Source organism: Anopheles gambiae, chromosome 3 (assembly GCF_943734735.2).
Source record: "Anopheles gambiae chromosome 3, idAnoGambNW_F1_1, whole genome shotgun sequence".
NCBI classification, from domain to species: Eukaryota; Metazoa; Arthropoda; class Insecta; order Diptera; family Culicidae; genus Anopheles; species Anopheles gambiae.
This window is the reverse complement of record NC_064602.1, coordinates 7,398,540-7,418,947: the sequence shown is the minus strand read 5'-3', so window position 1 is coordinate 7,418,947 and position 20,408 is coordinate 7,398,540. Positions and strand designations below refer to the sequence as shown.

At 48.3% G+C, this 20,408-nt stretch overlaps 1 protein-coding gene across 7 annotated transcripts in view; it reads left to right on the top strand.

The window, feature by feature from the left end:
* Positions 1 to 20,408, top strand: part of LOC4578130 (transcription factor hamlet) — a 95,422-nt gene that overhangs the window by 65,694 nt on the left and 9,320 nt on the right. For all 7 annotated transcript variants that reach the window (XM_061652987.1, XM_061652985.1, XM_061652990.1 and 4 more), the window contains exons 4-7: positions 2,266 to 2,391; positions 2,556 to 2,670; positions 11,513 to 11,837; positions 20,209 to 20,365. In XM_061652987.1, coding sequence (XP_061508971.1) covers positions 2,266 to 2,391; positions 2,556 to 2,670; positions 11,513 to 11,837; positions 20,209 to 20,365 — 723 coding nt within the window. The remainder of the gene's footprint in view (positions 1 to 2,265; positions 2,392 to 2,555; positions 2,671 to 11,512; positions 11,838 to 20,208; positions 20,366 to 20,408) is intronic.

Below are 20,408 nucleotides of genomic sequence, written 5' to 3'. Positions count from 1 at the left end.
ACGATCGTGTCCCGATCGTTAAAAAAACGAACCGTGTGCGTTGTGCGTTCGACCGATGATAGCTCACGTACACACCACCGAGGTTCCGTCCATAGAAACGCGCCGGACTCAAAAGTAGGTGAATGGTAATGGGTTGCGGCATCAGGGCGAAAGAAGCGGCACTTGTATATTGTACAACATCACGTACGAAGATCATCTTTCGTCCCCGGGACCTGCGCTTGTCTGACATGCTGGGCATCTTCTAGAAAATCCTGCCCGGGGTGCGATGCTGCTTCTGTCTGTGCGTCTCGTTCTCCCGGGAGCGGCATTGTCTATGAGCCTCTGACGGGGTTTAATTATTTTCCTGGCCGATCTTCCATTGAGGAGAATTGGATTTCGAAATGAGAAATTGACCGACAAGAAGATATGTTATGCGTATCGGACGTGCCAAAGCGTGTGTAGATACCGAGATAGAGAATGGGAACGGTTTTTATGGAAAAGCTGAACTTGGTGTTGCCATGTAAAAGGGCCTTGGACAGACAGGGTGTGAATTGTTGACGGTTAGGTGAAAAGGTTGTATCTGATTTTTGCCTAGAAGATTTTTTGAGGTTATGTCTCTGGACCAGAACACGGTTTTTCGATGTCACTTTGTCGGAAAACTGCTTTTATTAAGAGTTCCGTGGAAAAGAGATATCCTTTTCACAAAGTTAAACGTATTCACACGAGCATTTGGTATAGCAAAGGTCCTTTCACATTGTCCGCTAGAAAAATATATTTCATATGTTCTGCCCGATTTTGCTATGTAGACGGAACAAACGGGATTACAACGGGCTACCGGGACGACTGTCTAATCTACTCAAGATGCTAGAGATTGCATACGTCCATGTGTCCCTTAAAGCATCCCATTATCGGTCCAACAGGATCAGTATCCGTTTCTTCACACCCTCGGATTAGAGATCGAAGGTTCTGATGAGTTTCTTTATGCTGCTGCAGCGAAAACCCGTGCGGAATGGAAACTGGGACACAGCGTTTGTCCGTGTTGTAATCCGGTTTTTGAAATGAAAATTAAATTTTAATTTGCTTTCGCAGCACAACACAAAGGAACCAGGTTACACCTGAAAGTCGCCTGCGTTTTGTTGTCAGTTGGATGAAAGGACACACCGGTCAGGAAATTCGTACGTGTCAATCGGGTCCATCGAACGATTGTCTTCACGATTGGTTGTCCCGGGATTATCGGAAGGAAGCGGCCAGGGAAAGAGATGGCTTTACCGCAAAAGGAGCGAATGCGATGTGCTTTCCCTTTTGTAGCGTGTTCAGGGGTTTCCCGTTCGTGATTGGACAATGGCTGCCGGGCTATTCTGTTGACTCGATACAACGGACAAGGAAAGATGTCAAGAATGTAGGGCTTTGCTTGCGTGAATTGAAACGCTACCGAAAGGTGGAAAGAAATAGATGGCAAGGAAATGTATGAAGAAAATAGATAGAAAGAAGATGAGAAGCGATGATGGGCTACGGTGAATGGGCGAGAAACAAGTTGGCTGCCAGAAGGAACAAGAACTCGGACATGCGCAACTTGAAATGTAGCGACAACTGTCGAATAGTAGGTTGACGAGGTGTGAAGCTCAGCCATTGCATAAAGTGGTTCAGATTGAATTAGGAATGAATATAAAGATTAAATATTCACTGCTAGGAATATGCTTAAGTTATGTTTTTTTAACATCCTTGGTTGCATTTCTATCAAAATTTGTATTTTTTCGAAATTATTATAATAATTTTGTATTGATAAGTAATCATTCAATTAGTAAGCGAAGTACATACATTCAAACGAAAAACTGATACACATGAAATGTAGGACCCCGGGGGGTCAATCATGGGGAAGGTGGGAGGGGTGGAGTGTATTTATTTAGTCATTCAAATTTGCCCACCAACATAATCGTACACCAGCGCGATCTTTTTGGCGGCCATCGTGAACCCTCAAAAGTCCTCGCTCAAAACATCAAAACCGTCGCCAGCGAGGGAAATTCGCACCGACAAATCCTTGGCGAGCTCACAAAAACTGATTTTGTGACGAAAAAAACCCGTCAATTTGACAATCACCCTGTAAAACTGATCTAGATATAGGTGGTGGTTGTCTTCGCTAACCTAAGACACAGCTGCTTAAAGGAGCAACCACAAGAGGGCGCTCTCGCTAATTTCAAAGTCAATCTGTTTTACAGCGAATTCGAAAGAAGAAACTGTTTATTAGGACGAATTATTAATGTAATTTTATGTCTCTTCCATTTCTAGGTGATAGATTTAGACGTTCGTGGATGGCTAGACGCCACGCTGGAACCGACGAACTGGATGAAGCACATACGCTGCGGCTCCAGTTCGGCCGACGCGAACGTGCAGCACTTTCTGAAAGATGGTCATGTGAGTCTGGCAGCGAGAAAGATAGAAAACTGTTTTGCTCGTTTTGTTCATTGTCCAAAATCGTTTAACGTTTTGTTTCCGTTTCTCTTCCCCTCCGTTTTTTATCTACTTGCACGGCCGGTCATCCGGGGTTTCTGCTCGTCGCGTCGTCGATCTATTTTCAGCTGTGGTACGAAGTGATATGTGATATCAGTCCCGGAAGGGAGCTGTTGCTACGACCAAAGGTTCCTCTTCATCCGCGCGATGGACAAGACGAGCGAGGCAGCGAACGTGGCTCGGGTAAGTACAGATTCTGGTGATCTCATGCAATACGGTTAGGGTCCACTGTGATGCGTGCTTCTTATCAGCGCGAGCTGATCTGCTTAAAAAATGTATGCAGATGTGGCGACAGTTTGTTTTTGTTTGGAAGGATTAAAAAGTGTGAAGTAGATGCAATCATTTAATTGCTGGAAAGGCTTAATCAGCTTCTGATCACTTCTCACATACACTGCACACTCAATAAAAACAAATCAGGCATGCAAATATCACTGTATATTTCTTGCTCTATTTATCCTACGAACTGGATTAAAAGATTAAAAAAAAAGACCACAACGGCAAAGTCCATGGCAAGTCTATCGCTGGGAGGGGTGCGCACTGGAACAATTAAAAACAAATATTCTTTTCCGCATGATTGGCACGTGCCCTGCATTCGGTTTTGCATCGTGGTGTGAGACTCAGTGAAGTGTGCACAATTAATTCAAGTAATCGTTTTCCACGGCCGGAGAATGAAAATGAAAAAAAAAAACTGTCTTTGTACGTCTTCGAAAAAGGGAATAATTTAAATCCTCACGATTAGATGATTATCGCGTGTCCGTCGTTACGCCGTTACTACCAGGTGGCTGCATACAGCGCCACCTAGTGTTGGGTGTATAGAAGTATGGGCGCATTGCCAGACACGAGCCAACGAAATCTCTTTCCCCTTTTGCCAATGCATATGCAAATTGGATTAGTTACTGTTTTTATGGCTTGTTTTACTTGCCTTTCACAGACCCTGATTTTTTGTTTGGTAAGTGTGCATGTGAGGAGTCTATTTTTTTGTGCATAATGCAGGTTTTTTTTGCTGAGTCCATGCTGCTAATTTATGATCCCTGTGTGATGTGTTTAACAAAGATGTTTGTTAAATAAAAAAATGGTAATAGTTCGTCACACTTCCATGTAAACGATTGGGATGGTGCTGATGAATTTGTTAATGGTAATTGTAAAGTGTAGAAAGTGTGCCCCACACCGTCTGGGGTGAGATTTTGCTTGTGTCACACACAGTTTTTTTTATTAGTTGACAGATACCATATCGTGAGAATATATTTATCTTTTTTTAATATAATTTTCTATTGGGCAAAGTAAGCAATTAAAACAAAAAAAATGTCACTTTATCAGCAATAAAGATAGTGTTAGGAATGGTAGCGTAACAGCTGAACGTCTGAGAATTATCTCGATATCAACCATCCAGTCCAAAAGCCAGTCGCCCGCTACGCGTTCATTTATTACGTACGGCGTTACGTACGGCTTGAAGATTGATTCCCTTTTTCGTAGCCCATAGGATGGGCGAGATCTATTAATCATCCATCCCACATCGAACGGCATCGATCGATCGCACGCAACGTTGTCACCAAAGATTATAATGACCGATACACAGCGAGAGTGATGACAGCGACGGTCATGCGGGATAAAAAGAATTACCCACACAGAGCAACCGGCGCGGAGGGACAAATCCTCGCACAACCCGTTTACGACCTTGAACTGTGTCCGTGGGGCGATCGGCAAAAGGTGGGACAATTTTCAGTTAATTGATTTTGCCACCACATTTGGTCACAACTCTGTGCCTATCTTTTCTTCTTCCCCTGGAGATGACGTAGCCCACTCCTCCCGTCTCCCACCGGGTGATTAGGAACAATGCGAGGAAGCTGACAGTTTATTAGTTGACGTAAAGGATTAATGTGGCAAAGGCGGGCGGTGTCGGCAGGCTGTCGGATCCATTACAGGACACACCATCGTCATGGGGAGGACCACAACCACAATGAATGCACCCGAAAGCGGCTGCAGTTACAGGATTGTTGAATCATGCGATGAGCGTACGCGTTACATCACGGACGTCCGAAAAGGGTCCTAATCGTGTGCTGCTGCACGTCCGCTGATTGCGTCCGTGGTGCGTGCCATGATCCGCATAGGGGTGGATTATGATTGGCAACCTTTTTTGTTGCTGCCTTCTGCTCATGTGCGTGGTCCGTGTGCCTTTTCAAAAGGACATCGTTGTGTGTGTGCCTTTTCCCCGTATCACCGGGTACCGGGCTGTAACATTTTATTTATCTTTCGATTACAATTATATGCCCCAGTGCGATGGGTGCGTTGTATGTTACACCGTGTCGTGAACATGATTTGTGACGCGACGGTGTAATCTCGGAACGGAGAGATACAAACAATGGGGGCAAAGTTGGTTGCACGCGGTAGGGTCGAGAGCGGTCGAGAGAGAATCCCCGATGAAGGATAATAATTTCACACATCAGAGGGGCATATCGGTAGCGGTACCGGATCGGCACGAGTGAATCTTCCTTTGAGTATCGGGATGCTTGTTTTTTTTTTGTTCTTCATTCTGTTCTGCGTCGTTTGTGTTTGTGCTTGCGGGGTGTAAATTGATAAATTATGTCATCTAGAAATGATCGAAAGCGAGAAAGCGGCGGAACGGATGTTTAAGGGGAAAACAAAGCGAAACGATCGGACGGACAAAAAGTCGACTCGCAATGGGCCATCAATTTTTCCATCGTTGCGGGGATGGGCGCGTGCATCGCTGTTCGGAACCGTAACCGATCATTAACTGCAAAGTTTTTACGCGTAAGATATGTGAGTGTGTGCGCTTTATGGGTAGCAGTGATCCTTATTTGAACAATTTTGTAGCGACGGTAGAATAAACCGGTAGTTGATGGAGATTTTGTTCCTCTGTTCCAATCATAATCTCACTAGAAATTCTAGCAAACCATAAATCTTGATTGGATCAGTGATTTAGATGTTAGCAGTGTTAGCATTTGTAGCACACAATCGGAGCGCTAATTTTATCTCCCGTTTTCACTGTCGCTCGGGAGAAAGCTCAGTGTCCGGAGTTTAAAAATCCTCCTAATAGCCTTCTAACGAAGTTATGGCAATGCCGTCTGCTTCTGCTACTTCTGCTGATTGCATTAAACTAACTTCAGGCGCAAGCGCCAGGCTTCGAGGGAGGTGGGTAACGACAATCGAATGGTGGTCACGAGCTCCTCGTCCACGGGACACTATCAGCAGTGTCGCATCTCATGATTCCGCTGATTGCCTAATGGTGATAGGAGATTTGGTCATAAATTATAATTTCTCTCGAGTGTGCAAGGGAGTTGGGCACGGGCATGGACAATTGTTTTCCACGACTGTACGGTGGCCACATTAGCGAGCAAACTCTCGGAGCTAATTTCCCTCGCACCATTGGGGAAAGGCAGTGGGAAGGACATTCGTTTGATACTGCACACTTATTGACATGTGATTCGGCGGGCGAGTAGGTTAAGAGCATGGGGGAGTTTGCGTTCGGTCCGGGGCGAAAGGTCGGCACGGTGATGACCGGGAGATATATTGAAAAGTGGGAAAACCCGCATCTGTTTGCAGGGAGGGGTGTTGCTCTTTTCACTCCCCGCATGACATACCAATGTGTGGGATTGTAGTGATTATTGTGCCATTACGAATGCGTTTAGAGATGTGTGTTTGCAGGCTGCTTTGGTGTGTGGAAATGTAACACGCAAGCGTAGCTAAAAGTTTTATGAGGATGTGTTCATGTTGTTGTTACACAATGTGTTAAATTTGATATCCTTATTATAGCCACAAAATTGAATTAAATTTCATAAGCAAGGAATGCCAAAAGACATGAATTTAAAAACATATTTATGTAAATTTTTACGTATGTGAGGTGTATACTTCATGTACTGCAAGAAAAATTCCCAACAGAAGATTCCCATAACCTCAAGGGCATCGGTAATATCATTCCCTTTCCACGGCAGCTTTTTTATTGTTTCTCGTAATTTCGGTACCTCCTTTTTACATACACATGATCGCTCTCGCTCGCGGTCCAGTACGGCACGATACAGCGAATCTTTCTCACGATCGCGTCCACCGAAAGGCGGCGTCCACCAACGACAGCGCCTTCTTTCCTTTTTTATGTTGATTTTATTTTTATATAAACGCAAACATATGAGATCGAACGGTTAATTGAAACCGTGGGCACAAAAAACACACACGCCGCATGGAAAGAAAGGCAGACGCAATGTGATTACGCAGTATATTAACGAGCGTCGGTGGCGATTTTACTGACTCGTGTAATAAAACTTGTTTACCCCCGGCTTGAGAGCATCGTCCCCCCGACGTCTTATCGGTTTGGTGGCGTTTCGATTCACACGTAAATCGTCACGTGGCAATAATGTTGACCTCAGCGCATGGGAGCGAGTTTCGTGATTTGCTATCGCATCTGAAAATTAAAGGTAACTTATTGGCTGCTTCGTGCAGTTCTTTTGGACTTCTTTTCTACATGGCGTGTACATCAAAATGTTTGTTTCAGTGTCTTGCTAGCCTTTAGTGTCCCCTCTAGAGAACAACCCCTATAGAAGGGTTAAATCCTGACTCGATGCGTAATGTCCAACACATTACTGGAAAACCGTTGCTCGTGCGCGTATTTGACTTTTCCAAGCCCACGGGGTCAAAAAAACCACCGGAAGGTACCATTCTGTGCGGGGCCGAAGCAGTGCCCCAGACATTTCCATTATCTGGTAAAATCATCCACTTGGAACCGAGTTGATAGTGCCTGTAGTCTTTTTTCCTGTGGTTGCGTTTGACGACCGTTGGTGATCACGGATCTCGTCCCAAAATGCACACGCACACTTGAGAAAGAGAGAGGAAAAATCAGATGAGGCCAGGTGGATGATGCGGGGGTGACCTGCGTTGTGGACTACATCCGGTACTGGGGAATTAAAGACAGCACGCGCCGTTCTGTGCACTTCCGCTGTGTTATAATGTGAGGGTTATGCAGCTTGATGAGGACAACAGCTACGCTGACCTTATCTGTCATCGTTTGATTTACTCTGGACATCGCAGCGTGAAGTCATGCCATGTTTGGATTGCGTCCTTATGAGTGGTGCGGAAATGTTGGAATAAAAACCACAAGAAGAGTTCTATGTACAAGTCGCGAAGAGCGAATGTACAAGTCCTGATTCTTGTTTCAAACAGTTCAACAATGTGGTGAGCATTCGTTTGCGGTTTTATTACATCCGTGGAGTAGTTAGCTTGGCTTAGCTCAGAACGTTATGAATTTCGTAAAGGCTTTTACTGCAGGTTGTCCCTGCCCATTATAATTTTGTAGTGGTCCAATGCAGTTGAAGGAAGGGTGCATACGAAATACACACCTGTCGGAATCCGTGATCCGTTGCAAAGTTTGAGAGCCGTTTAGGAAAAAAACCGTTACTAACTAAATTATCTCCTTTAATACATATCAATAAGAACTATTTTTGCTTAAACACAGTCTAACATATTATTGAATTCTTTAGCTAATAACAAAACCAAAGAGTAGGCTTATTTTGAAGCAGAAATGCTTTAAAAAAGTTATTTCCCTGACCTTCAATTGCATCAAGATGCCATATGGCACACACTAGCATTGAGAGAACTTACAGTTCTCACAAACGTAACGCTTCCTTGGTTGCGATGCGTTATCATTCTTCAGCTCCAAAAATTGTGCTCCTCCACGCAAATTTGAGGTATCTTCAACGGTAGAACGCACCTCGTGGGAAAACCATTTTCCAGTAAGTCACCGCCAGCAACTTGAACCATCTGCGATCGTCCTAGGTCCACTCTAACTTGAAGGAGAAGAAAACGGACGGTGCCATATGACGGTGCTTGCTCTTGCGATGCAAAAGGGGCGCCTCGGTAGACTGGAGAAACTGTCGTAGGGGGTTAGCCCTTATTCATTAAGGAACGTTACTGGAGGCCCATCTGTTGGAGGTGTTCCATTTTTTTGTGTGTGTTCTGTGCTGAAGAACGCTATTGCTAATGTTTCTCAGACCAGACCTGAAGTTGCTGGTGCAATATGGTCCCATGAAAATGGTTCTTATTGTGGGAGCATTTCTTTCTGGACGAGTTGCGTGGGAAACTTTCGCTAAGGGGTCATATTTTAGGGAAGATGTCTTATGATTATGTTAAAAAAGTGAGTGAAGATTTGAATTGTGTGTAGCCTACAAGAGTATTACAATGAAAACTTTAATTTCAGTCTAGTAATTATACATTGCTATCGCTCATGAAAGGGAATATTGAACGGAAAACGGGGAATTTCTAATTAAATTAAACGTTAATGTTTCAATCACTTCTTTTAATCGCCTAACACTAATCGAGTCGAAGTTTTCAATCATTGAAACACCGAAAAGGATAGAACCGGATGATCTAGGTCGGAAACGTAGCAACTCCAACGAAAAGCTACCAGCGAGGTCAATTTTCCCGTTCCGCTTACGGAAGCAGCAATTATTTCCATATGGAAATTCGATTGGAGCTGAGCTGCCGCGTTTTTGGCCTGCCTGCTGGTACAGGTGGTAGAAAATCGTGTGCCCATGGTCAACCAGGCTGGATGGTTGGCTGTTACGGTGTTCCAGGGGGCTATTATCCTTTATCATATCGTGCGACACGTTATGATTGTGTGAGCGCAAGTAGGGGAAGCACAGATCGAGAGGTCCTTCGGTCGGCCAACCAAAACAACTCTCGCGCGCACAGGCGGGGGATATTCCTTCCCATCCAACCGTGCACTAATGTGCGTGACTTTCTGTATGTGTGTGTGTGTGAGGCTTCCTTTTGTTCGTTGTCGCTTCCCGGAGCACCCATCCGAAGTACTTACGAGCTAGGAAGCATGAATGAGAGAGAGAGAGAGAGAGAGAGAGGTAGAGAGTGATGTGGACGTTTTAGGGTTCTCCCTCACCTGACGTGACTTATGAGTAGCCGCCCGATACGATTGACTGCGTGTGCAGGTCCTAGCAAAGAGGGGTCCGTGTGGTTTATGCCTCCTGCTTGTGTGTGTATGAAGCATATGTGACCTGTGGGGGGAAAGGATTTCACGTAAGCGGGTGCGAGCGGAAGTGCATGTGGGGGGAGACATCTAGGACGAGAACTTGCTTTGATGCGACGTTGATTCCGGACAGTCCAGCAATCGTGCTTGAGGTGAAGACGTGTTCGGATGTTCTTCCGGCAGTTCCGGGAGATCCTCAGAAGCAAGTAATCGGAGTGTCTTCTTGATGCATCTTCATACTTTACTGTGCGGGGTCCAATTCGTGACGTACAAGTTGTAGTGAAAGGTTAGAAGTGGAAGTTTGCAAAGGTTATACCTTGAAGTGAGTATCATTTTAAAGGCATAGAAACTAAAGCTGTGTGATCTAGAAACGTGTTCCAAAATCCGTGACGGGAGCTCATTTGTTTTGATTTCGGTGACACGGCTCCACAGCTCCACAGATTGCATTTGCACACTTTTCAGCACATTATCAGCCGCACAAGGATGTGTCACGGCTGAATGGTTCAAGATCTAGCTGAAATATGCGAAAAGCAAAAAAACAATTAGTGCTCGGAATAATCGAACCGAAGACGGCGTTGCAGTAGAAGGGGATGTTTCGCCAGTGTTTTCGGCGCCCCCGAATAAGACAAGACAGAAAAAAAACACTGTCCCTCTCCACGATTCCGGTAATCTTCAATTTTCGAACCGAGTGACGGGTGGCGTCGGCGTACGGCGTTCGGAATCGAAATGATTGATTACAGGCACCCGACCTGACCCCTTGGCTTGGGTGAGCCCGACGAGAGGCGATCTTTGTTTTTTGGATGTCGATTGTTTCGGCTCTGAAGGAGCAAACCGCCGACCACCCTTTCCTGGCCCCTGAGGTTTGGCATCTTCAGTCACTGGGGTAAATGGTGGTGGAACGTTTGCTCAACCTGTGCGCGCATGATGATGACCTCGGCGAAGACATCGTTTGTGTTGGAACGAAATTCCGGGCGGAATGTATGGCATAGATTAGTTTTCGGGGGTCCGTTTTCGGGTGTAGTAAATGTGGTTCTGCAATCCTGAGGACTGTGCGGGGTGACCTGCTGGGGTTGGACGTTAGGCAAGGTGGACGTTATGAATGCAGACGCGGTACCGTTAGCGTCGCTGGTAGGATGCTGCCGCTTCTGTCTCTCTGTGTGATCTCACTTCTCTCCCGGGGCACACACGTTTCGGACCGGTGACCAGTGAATCTGGACACGAAAAACCCGGTCGACTGGTGCGCTCACCGATCGCGCGACCATAGCCTCTCTCCACACGATCACCTTCAAAGCGGGCGCGCGTGAATGCCCGGGCTGCCGGGGTCTGAAGCAAAAAGTGATTGATGCGATTCAGTCACCGGTTTGTATCAACAAAACTACTGCTTTTTTGCCTCTTCTGGCGGATAACGGGGGAGAAAAAAGAATGCCCACGAAAACCTATTGGATCGTTTTGCTTTCCTTTCGCTCTCTCGTGTGTCCTCCGGTGCCTCCGGTTGGGGAGTGGCCCCCGGTCCGGGTGTATATCATTGCTTCACATACCGCCGATTTGATCGATTATCTGTCTAGCGATCTTTTGGCCTGCCGAAACTAGCTTCCACAGCTTCTACACAGCAGTGTGCAGTGTCTACCGAATAGATTCGATGTACATACCATTGGCTTTTGAACGGAGCGCTTCTTTTTCGCAGCCGGGCAAAAATAATGCAATGTATGGTACGGGCAGCAAGTCTTACACACTCCGCAGCGCACAGATAACCCACCACTGCCCGACACATTGGTCTCCGTGTGAACAGCGCGTCTTGGGCAGGGCCAGGTCCATTTTTGGACGACACGAGACATTTATCATTATTGCAGCACACTCACGCGGCGATGTTATTTGCAATTGTATCACCAGCTTAATTGTTCACTGGATGTGCTCTTGCGGCCACAATAGAATCCTTTCACCTTTTCACGCGTATGCTAATGAAGTTTTGTATTGTTCTTTCTTCCTTTTTTTTTTCTTCTGCTCCTATTGTTGCCTCGTCGTCATTGCAACATCCCGCAGGCGGTTCCCAGCACAGCGACAACTACGAGGACGAGTACAATACGTCCAATGATCTTGACTCTAGTCACAACAACAAGGAGCAGCACCAGCAGCAGCAGCAGCAGCACTGTCACAACAGTAGCAACAGCAACAGCAGCGGCAGAAGCAGCAACGGCAGCAGCAGCGGCAACCGGGCGAACGGTCACGGGCCGCACCCGGCAGACGACAGTGGCAACGGAAGCGGTGACCCGCACCATCACGGCGACGTCAAGGAGGAGGACGAGGACGAGCACGGTATCGACGCGCGGTGTGTCGTCTGTGATCGCCAGTGTCACGATATTGATCAGTGAGTAGCAGTATGGGCCGCCTCAATTTATTATGATTTCTTTCTACGTTACCGTCGGCACGGGGAGTTTCACTTTCCGCACGATCTATATACGCGCCAGCCGTGGGCGTGGGTGTGCGGTATGACCGCAGGTTCTGCCCTAATGATCGCCCCGGTTCTTACGTGCGCCCAGGGAATTCAAATCGAATTATTCACCCGAACGTGTGTAGGAGCGAAGATCGATCGAAGCCAGAAGCAAATATTTGTCGGACGGGAAATCAATTTTCCTACCGCGGCCCACCTAGCTGCGGGCGCGTCATTGCTCCCTATGTGAAGTGACCCCTTAGCCAGGAGTTTGTTTTAGCGAGTAATTAATCTTCAACCCCGTGTGTGTGTGTCATTGTGTTTGTCTTATAGCGCTCCACTCTAGCTGCAACAACCTTCTCGGTAGTAGAAAAACCAAAACCTTCAACAGGGAGTTAGGGTGCTTGGGCTGGGGTCATCTGATTTCAGCGGATACAAATGTGGCGGGCTCCATTGCGCCCTGCGCCCCAGCAACTCATGCAACAACCAGGTTCGCATGTGACGGGAGATGTGCCTTCGCTGGCGGGTTTGAAATAATAAATTTGCGTCCACCTACGACTCAATTTGTTTTCTGTCTTCGGGCTGGAGCTTGGAACAATGCTCCGAAGAATGCTGGGCACACAACACAGCACAGCACACCGCTCGTCACCGCGTCGGTTTTGATGGCGCGGGGACACGGCCACGCAAGATCACGCTAGTGGCCCGGCCGTGGCTTCTACCGGGATCGCTGCCACGGGCAGCTTCGCTCGGGTGGTGCTGGTTTCAGCAACCATAAATCGTCTACAAATGAAATGATATATACCGATGTGCGCATAAAATTATTGCCACGGTTGCAGGTGAAACAGTATCCCGCGTCCCGGCGGCGGCGGCGGCGGCGGCGACAGGGAGAAAGATGCAGCGGAGAATTCTTATTAAGCACATGTATCACGGGATCGTGTGCACACTAGCATGCGGGATTTGAAATTGCTGCGATCGAGTACGATCGAGGGCGAGTCGGGGCGTTACTTTTGCCGTTTGGCGCCATCACACTGCGGCATGGAATAACGCGCGCGCAGACTGGGACAGAAGGAAACTCCGCTTTATGAAAAGCGCATAAACCAACGACTTAAACGACGTTCCTCACGTGCCAAAATGGGTCCCACTGAGTCGGTCTTTTTCCACCCCCCCGGGGACGCATCCATTGCAGTGTTTCCATTCGGAGTGGAATTTAATTTACGGTTCACTTCTCCCTACGCTCGTCGTTGTCGTCGTCGTCGTCTGTGCGCATACAAGGATTCTGACGCTTTGCGGAGCCGGTACATGCCGGCGCGGTAGTTTAAAGAGATCGATTATCTTGGGGAATGCGGAACGCACCAACCATCAGCCGGTCGTCCGAACCTAGCAAGTCAGTGGCAGAAAGGAAAACGAAAGTTTTGTGTGTTCCAACGGGACAGCGGGTCTGTCCGCCGCCGCACGGTGTGTCATCTGGAAGTCGAGGACGTACCTTGCGAGGGACTTGGTGTTGCCGCAAACATTAATTTCTTTATGCACGGCCTCTGGTCAACGTTTAATCAGTGCTATTAGCTCTAAATGGATTAAATTCAGAGCGCGGTTGGATTGAAAGGAGCAAATGAAATGTCGGCCGTTTTGATGGAGTTGTTTGTAGCGTGGCGGTACAGCGATGAGGTCTTTTAGTTGACGCCTGTTTGGAACAGTTCAAGAAGTTGTAGTTGTAGTTGATGTACTTTTGGTGCACACATCCAGTTGATGGTATGGATAAATTACTTGTTTCTGTAAGAGCACCCTTTCTTCCAGGCAGTTGCTCGACTTGATGAAGAACAACTCACTTAAAGAATTTGCTCCAAATAATGCAATGTCTCTGGAAGGCGTCGAAAGTTGCCCCGTTTTCCCAAGGGACCCTTTCCGAACCTGTTTGTTCGGGGAGCAAGATCCACTTCTACCCCACGTGTGTGTGTGTGTGTTTGTAACAACAGTGTCATCTGTCATCCACGGACATGATCCAGTAGTTTTTACCCCGTTTGGGATGTTTCACCGAAAACCGGGTCGCAAATTATTTCGCTGCAAATACATCAAAACATTGTCCACCCTCCGGCCCTTTGCACAGCCACAGCTTTGCGCACAAATTGAAATCTGTTTGTGTGAAAATTTTTATGTCAACCACACGGCAAGCGCACGATGTTTAACATGGCACAAGCTGTCCACCGAAGTGTCCGAGCGAGTGTCTGTCCTGGCCGAACGGTGGTGTTTAGGTGCAAAGGGGCGCACTTTGTCAACGCGTCTGTTTGCGTCAGGTGCACTGTAGTGAGCTTCCCGCACCCAGACCTGTGTGGCACGAAAAGGGGATGGAAGGTAATAATTTATTTGGTTTGTAACAGATTCACGGCACGCAATAATAAGTGACTGATTTGGTGTATGAATAATTGACCACCTTCGGGGACAGAGCGCATTGCGAGAGTCCGCTTCCGTCGGTTGGAGGACCTTAGAGCTCGCTCGCTGTGCAAGGGGGTCCGCTTTTGGTAACATGCTAACAGTAGCCGGGTACACTGAACGGTGCCACCGCGTGACAACAGTGTTAATGGGCCCGACGCTGTGTATGGAAGCGTGTCCTGAGCGCGTCCGATGAACGCGTCGGGCTCCCAACAACTGGGCTCAGTACATCATCGCAATACAGGCTTGATGATGTATTCGGTTCACCAGCAATGATGAAACGACCTGGGATGATGAATATTGCAGCAGTAGCATTACTTTGCTGAGATTGCATTTTAATTACTAGCCCTTCGCTTTTAGATCCCCTTTCCCGCTTGGGATGGGTTGGGGATGTGATTGAGCAATTGGAGCACGGCGTTTAGAGGACGTCGCCGGCAGCACGTGATAAGCGATCTTAATTGAACGGAATATTGTGGTTAAATATTCCGTTCGCACCTTCTCTTAGCAGTGGGTCACGGGGGAAAAAGTGGGTTTCAAACTATTCCCAAAACATCCCCAAACCAGACGCGAGGTTTCAGCGCAATCGAGAAAGTGACAGTGAAAAATGTCTTCATTTGTCCGAGTCCGTGCTAGGTACCGCCTCATCGACGCCTTCCATTTCGAACCGATTTCGTGATCGATCGTCCGAAACACGACCACAGCGCACGGACCGCACAAACGGAAGTGACCAAAATGAATCGAAGAAATCAATCAACGCTCCTGCTGGTAGGTATGGTCTTAGCCGCCAGCCAGCAGAACGTAAGCCGCATGCTTGTAATTACGCGCATGTCACTTTCGATCTCGATCTCTCCAGCCGAGCTGGGGATGCGTGAATGGATGTAGTAGGCGCGCACCTGGTGTCGATTCTTGGGTTTGTATCTCTCGCTCCGTTGAAGTCGCGAAGCCGTTAAGCTAACCTTTAATAACGCAGGTTTCGATTGAACGAGACTCTCGGTTAGTCGGTCAGGGCGGTTCGTATGGGGGTCGTACCCATCGCTAATTACAATCAAGCTTTCCCGTTTCTCCGCACGTACCCGCGTTCGAGGGCAGCATGCGGAGGTTTCTACTAGTTTCCGCTTGACCGCGCTTATCGACCACGATCGATGAGGTGTCCCGGTGGAGAGAGAGAAGCGCCAGCGTTCTATGTGGCACATGTTGAACATTATTATTACGATGATGATGATTTTGTGGTTTCGAGGATCGTGCACGCTCTCCCGCTGGGATGGTTTGGGTGATGTTTTGGGGTCCTCGTGATCGTGCGGGCACGCGCGCTCGCACGCGATTACTTCGTTGCAGCCACGGCGTCCAACGCACCTCGGAGCGGTTTGCACAGGCGAGCACGAGCGGACCAGGCGCCCTGTCATCGGGCGGCCCCTACCGTTTCGGTACAAGGGTCTTATCTAGGCTACTTTATCTCCCTCCGGGGCCGAACTACTTTTCGTCGCACCGTGGCATGAAGCGCCTGTTGAAGAGTTTGAAGTTTGATTAAAAATGTGTCGATCGACCATGCAGCCAGTCTGCGCCGATCGCGTGGCGGTGTAGCAATTATAACTCTGCTAGCTGTCGGTTAGCCGATTGGTAACTTCGATTGGTCGATCGATGTCGTCGGCCAGACAATCTACCACGAGCCGAACAATCGGTCAAATGTCTTCGAACGCTTGCCAAAGGGAATGAGGACGATGTTTAATGATGGCAACCTTACCTAGGCAGACCTAGATGTGTTGCCACCCGTAGCATACAAAAAATAAAAAAATAAAACAGCAAACACTTAGATGCCGATCTGCACCGGATGTGCATTGGCGCACAAAAGGCCACCTCTTTTCGGAGGACCCATTGTTTAGAGTGCGAACGATCGCGCGACTGCTTGCGATAGATTTGAATGTCCGGGTTTTGTAGCCTTCGCCAACTGTCGCACTGTCGCCGGCTGACAGGCTGGCCCAGGCAGCGCCGGTGCAGCCAAGGCGTTTGTGCAAATTATTCACGCCTCTAATTGTTCGCACGTTCGGTTGTGTGTGTGTGGCATGGAGGAGCTGTTTTGCAGCCAGCCTACACACCCGAGTTTCGGGCCACGGCGTCCGGGAGATCCTCGCGAACGCCGCGGCCGTCGCTTGTGTGGCGCGTGACTCCTCCAGCGTTGGAGGTGGCCACACGGTGACATTCAAAGTGCGATATCCAGAAGGATGTCTTTGCTGGGGCGCCCCTGGGGCCGGTCGAGACTAGACGGGTCGTTCGTCGCCGTTCGGTTCGTGGTCGTGATGAGTTATGTGACATTTTCATTAAACGCGCGCGCGCGCGCGCAAACTCACGCCACTCCGGACGAACTCCGCGGTGGTTTGGGCGAGGTTCGTCTTCTAGCGTGTGCCTTCGAGTACAAAAAAGTACGGGGAGGGTTTTGGGGCTGACTGTGACCACACGCGCGTGTAGGTGGGCCATTGGATGTTAGCAGCTGTCTTGTCTAGGAGGGCCCTCCGACAGTGCATCGTCTGCGTGTCGCCCGATCGAGCGAGTACGCGATCATAACTATTTTTTCTTGTTCGTGCTACACAATAATGTGCGGTGTGTAGTACATGAGTTTCTTTGGCTGTTGGATTTCTTCGTCCGTCCCCCGAAACAAATTATGTTTTAGTCCTCGCGAGGAATGTTGCATTTTATGTCACGTGTCGCACAGTGTGTCAGGGGTGGGTAAGTGTCTGAAGGTGAATATATTGGTTCAGGTCTTGTTTGCCTGCAGGAGTTTTAATAATAGTTGATTACAGTTGTTGTCCATTTTTTGCTTAAATTGCTCTATTTTATGCTGCTTAGTGTTATGAAACAATACAAAGCAAGCTTCTCGCTTCTACAAGCAAGAATCGCTAGCCAAATCAACATCTTTGCGAACGCTGTTCCCTCCAACTCGGGAAGAAAAAAGGTTTGCTTGTTCTGCTTTGACAGCGATAAGATCAACATGTTTAGAGCATTTCGGAGAACGGAGATCACCCTTCTCCTCCACTCCCGCTTTTCAACAAAACCGGATGACAGTGGTGACAGTGTCATTGACATGCGACAACCGGAGACAGAAGGAGGACGAATCGAGTTTCCTGTTTTTGCCGCCACCCCCCCCCCAATCCCCCAAGACACGTCAGATCATCAGATGGGAACGAATCTTTGGAAGTTTGCATGTTTAGTGGCGTTGAGAGGAGATTTTCGTCATTCGCTCTGATCACCGGCTTGGCTTGGCTTAAAAAGAAGAGCACCATGTCCGCACAGAAAGTGATCTGATGGTGGAGGAGAAGGAGTAGGAGCGAGATCGTTCCTAGACGAAAAGTCTTGTCTAGGAGATGTTGAGCCTTCGTTGTTTTTTTTTTCGCGTGTGATTTGAATTTACCGAAGGTGTTCCCTGCTTGTGAGGTTTCGTACGACTCCGCTGGCCCCCGGCCGGGATGTCTTCTGCGCGTTGTGTGTCTGCGCGGAGGCGTAGGCAACACGTTCAAAGGCAAAGTTTAGCGAACGTCAGAAAAATTCACCATGCCGATCAATCATCCCGCCGGAGTGTGCGGTAGGTAGTAGGCAAACAGTGTGCCGACATTGGGGGTGGGATGGCGCGGGAACACGCTAGCGGTCGTGTCCCGAGTGCGCGGGGCAGATCGCGCTGATCTTGTTCTTCATTTCCGCCTGGACGGCGTACCAGGTCCGGCGCAAAACCCGGCGTAGATTTCTAATCTATTGGCCCGGACGACGGGCCGGACGGACGGTCGACATCTTGGCTGCACTGCGCGGTCTATCACTTTCACCTTCGAAAATTTGCCAGCCTTTGCCAAGGGAGGATATGTTAGTGGGCGATGCGGGCGCGATAGCTGTCGTTGGAGGGACGTTGAGCGTCACAATCTCCGCTCTTTCCGTGTTTTCGTGTGCCAAAAGGAGTACGATCGATTGCGATTGGAGTTGATCGATTTCCTTTCGCTTTTTTTACATGTTTCGAGTGAACAACATCCTAGTCGAAGAGAGGCTGGACATGAAGATGGTTGTTATCTGTGGCAATAAAACTGGAGTGCATGTAGGAAGAAACATCCTACAACTATATTTGTTCGAAGCTGTATCGAAGGAAAGTATGCTATTGGATCCTTAACTCAACTCTTCTGGAAATCAAACAAACACTTTCAAACAAGAACGCTCTTTTGTGTTTAAAAATGCAACGAACACACTCTGCCATAGTTGTGGAGGGGTGTGATAAGAATCGAAAAATCAACACCCATCACACATTGCCCAGCTCCACCTACGGGCCACCGATAATGGCTAACTGTGGTCAAATCACCCCCTTTCAATCAACAATGCAACAACAATGATGATGATGATGATGACATTAGGGTCGTCACTGTCCGCGCCACACGCTTAAAAGCACCTGCCGTGTGAACATTCAATCGAAGGTAATCCTTTTTAATGATGGGAACCAGCGCAGCCCGTGTTCGTGTTCCATCTCCAGACGGTCGTGTGTCATCCACTCAACCGCAAACACCCGCCGCACAAGCCATCCTTTGCGACATTGTGATGGAAAGCTAGCCTAGCTAGCCTTCGGATAGCATCAGCAAATTAAAATACTCTTCATTGTAGTTGTTGTGCCGCCGTTTTCACTTGTTGTTTCAGTTGGTGATGAATCACAAAACAACTCCCTGCGAGTCCTGCTTTGGCCGGCGACAGGGCAGAGGTGTTGTTCTACTGATGAGGTCCACCCGCAATTACGGTTTGCCTCGTTTAGTGAATAATTAACAAATTTCTGTCCCTTGGCTACGTTCCCTCTCAAAGCCTCATCAGAGTAATGAAGCCAAACACGGGGGTTGATGAGGGCCTTGTGGAATTGATTTTGGGCCGCACGCTTGCACGAGCGGCCAGATAGCCAGAACCTTTACCGAACGATGAACATTCAATTTCTGGTGATTGGTTTGGGGTCTGGGGAGGGTGCGAGAAGCGCGAAGAAGCCCACAACTAATGTTGATGTTATGAAATTTACATATTATGTCGCTTTATGGGCGATGTTGATGCACGCAAATCAGGAATGCGTCCGTCCCTGTGTTGCGATGCGTTGGAAGGAAGGTTGTGTGGCATTTCCAACACTGCCACAGACGGGTGACGTTTTGGTGAGATCTGCCACCCACTAGTTAATCGAGGAAGCGGGGGGGGGGGAATCATACCGTCGAGGACAAAACGGTACGCCTGCACCAGTGGGTGGACGGACAATAGTGCTTTCGATGGGGGAGCATAACGCGCGTTGAAATTTGTTTGACTGTGTTCCTGCACCGCCTCTCTGATGTAGTGTGGCGTACTTTAGCTTATTTTTTGTCTGATTCCCTCGTGCCATGACGATGATGATGATGGTGATGATGATGATGAGACTGAGAAATCGTGCACTGGATTATTCATGAATGGGCCTTTTCCTCGGGCTCGTGGCGGGTGTTCTAGGGCGGGCATCCTAGGTCCAATGAGCGGTGGCGTTCAGATTCTGGGCGCACGAGGCGGTAATGGTGATTTATGCTGCCGCTTGCCATTATTCTATCCACCAAAACGCCCACGCACGGTGGCACAAGTCCTCCCGACTTCGCTCCACCTCCACCGGGAAGTGTGGCAGGCTTTTTTTGTGTGTGTCGGCTTGAATATTCATAATCACACTCAAACACACGTCCCTTTGAGGCGTTTATGTTCCGCTGCTTTTGTTGCTGGGTTCGTAGTTTTGACTAATTTTTGATTTCGTAACGATCGGCAAGTTCGATGCTGTCGGCATTTCGCGCGCGCAAGGGAAGGAGGCTTTTGATTGAGCCCGGGAGAAGCGTGTTTGATATTCATGTTTTTACTGGTTCTTTCTCTTCCACAGGCTCGACGATCATCTCGTGATCTCGCACCATTATCCAAAGGACGCCTACAGGTGTGAGCTTTGTCCGAGAGCGTACAGCTACAGACCGTCGTTGCTCCGTCACCGGGCGATCGTGCACGGCGAGCTAAGGCGCTTTCCGTGCGAAAACTGTCCCAAGGTAAGTAGACAAACGATGGTTGGAGTGTGTTGTTTTTGGTTGT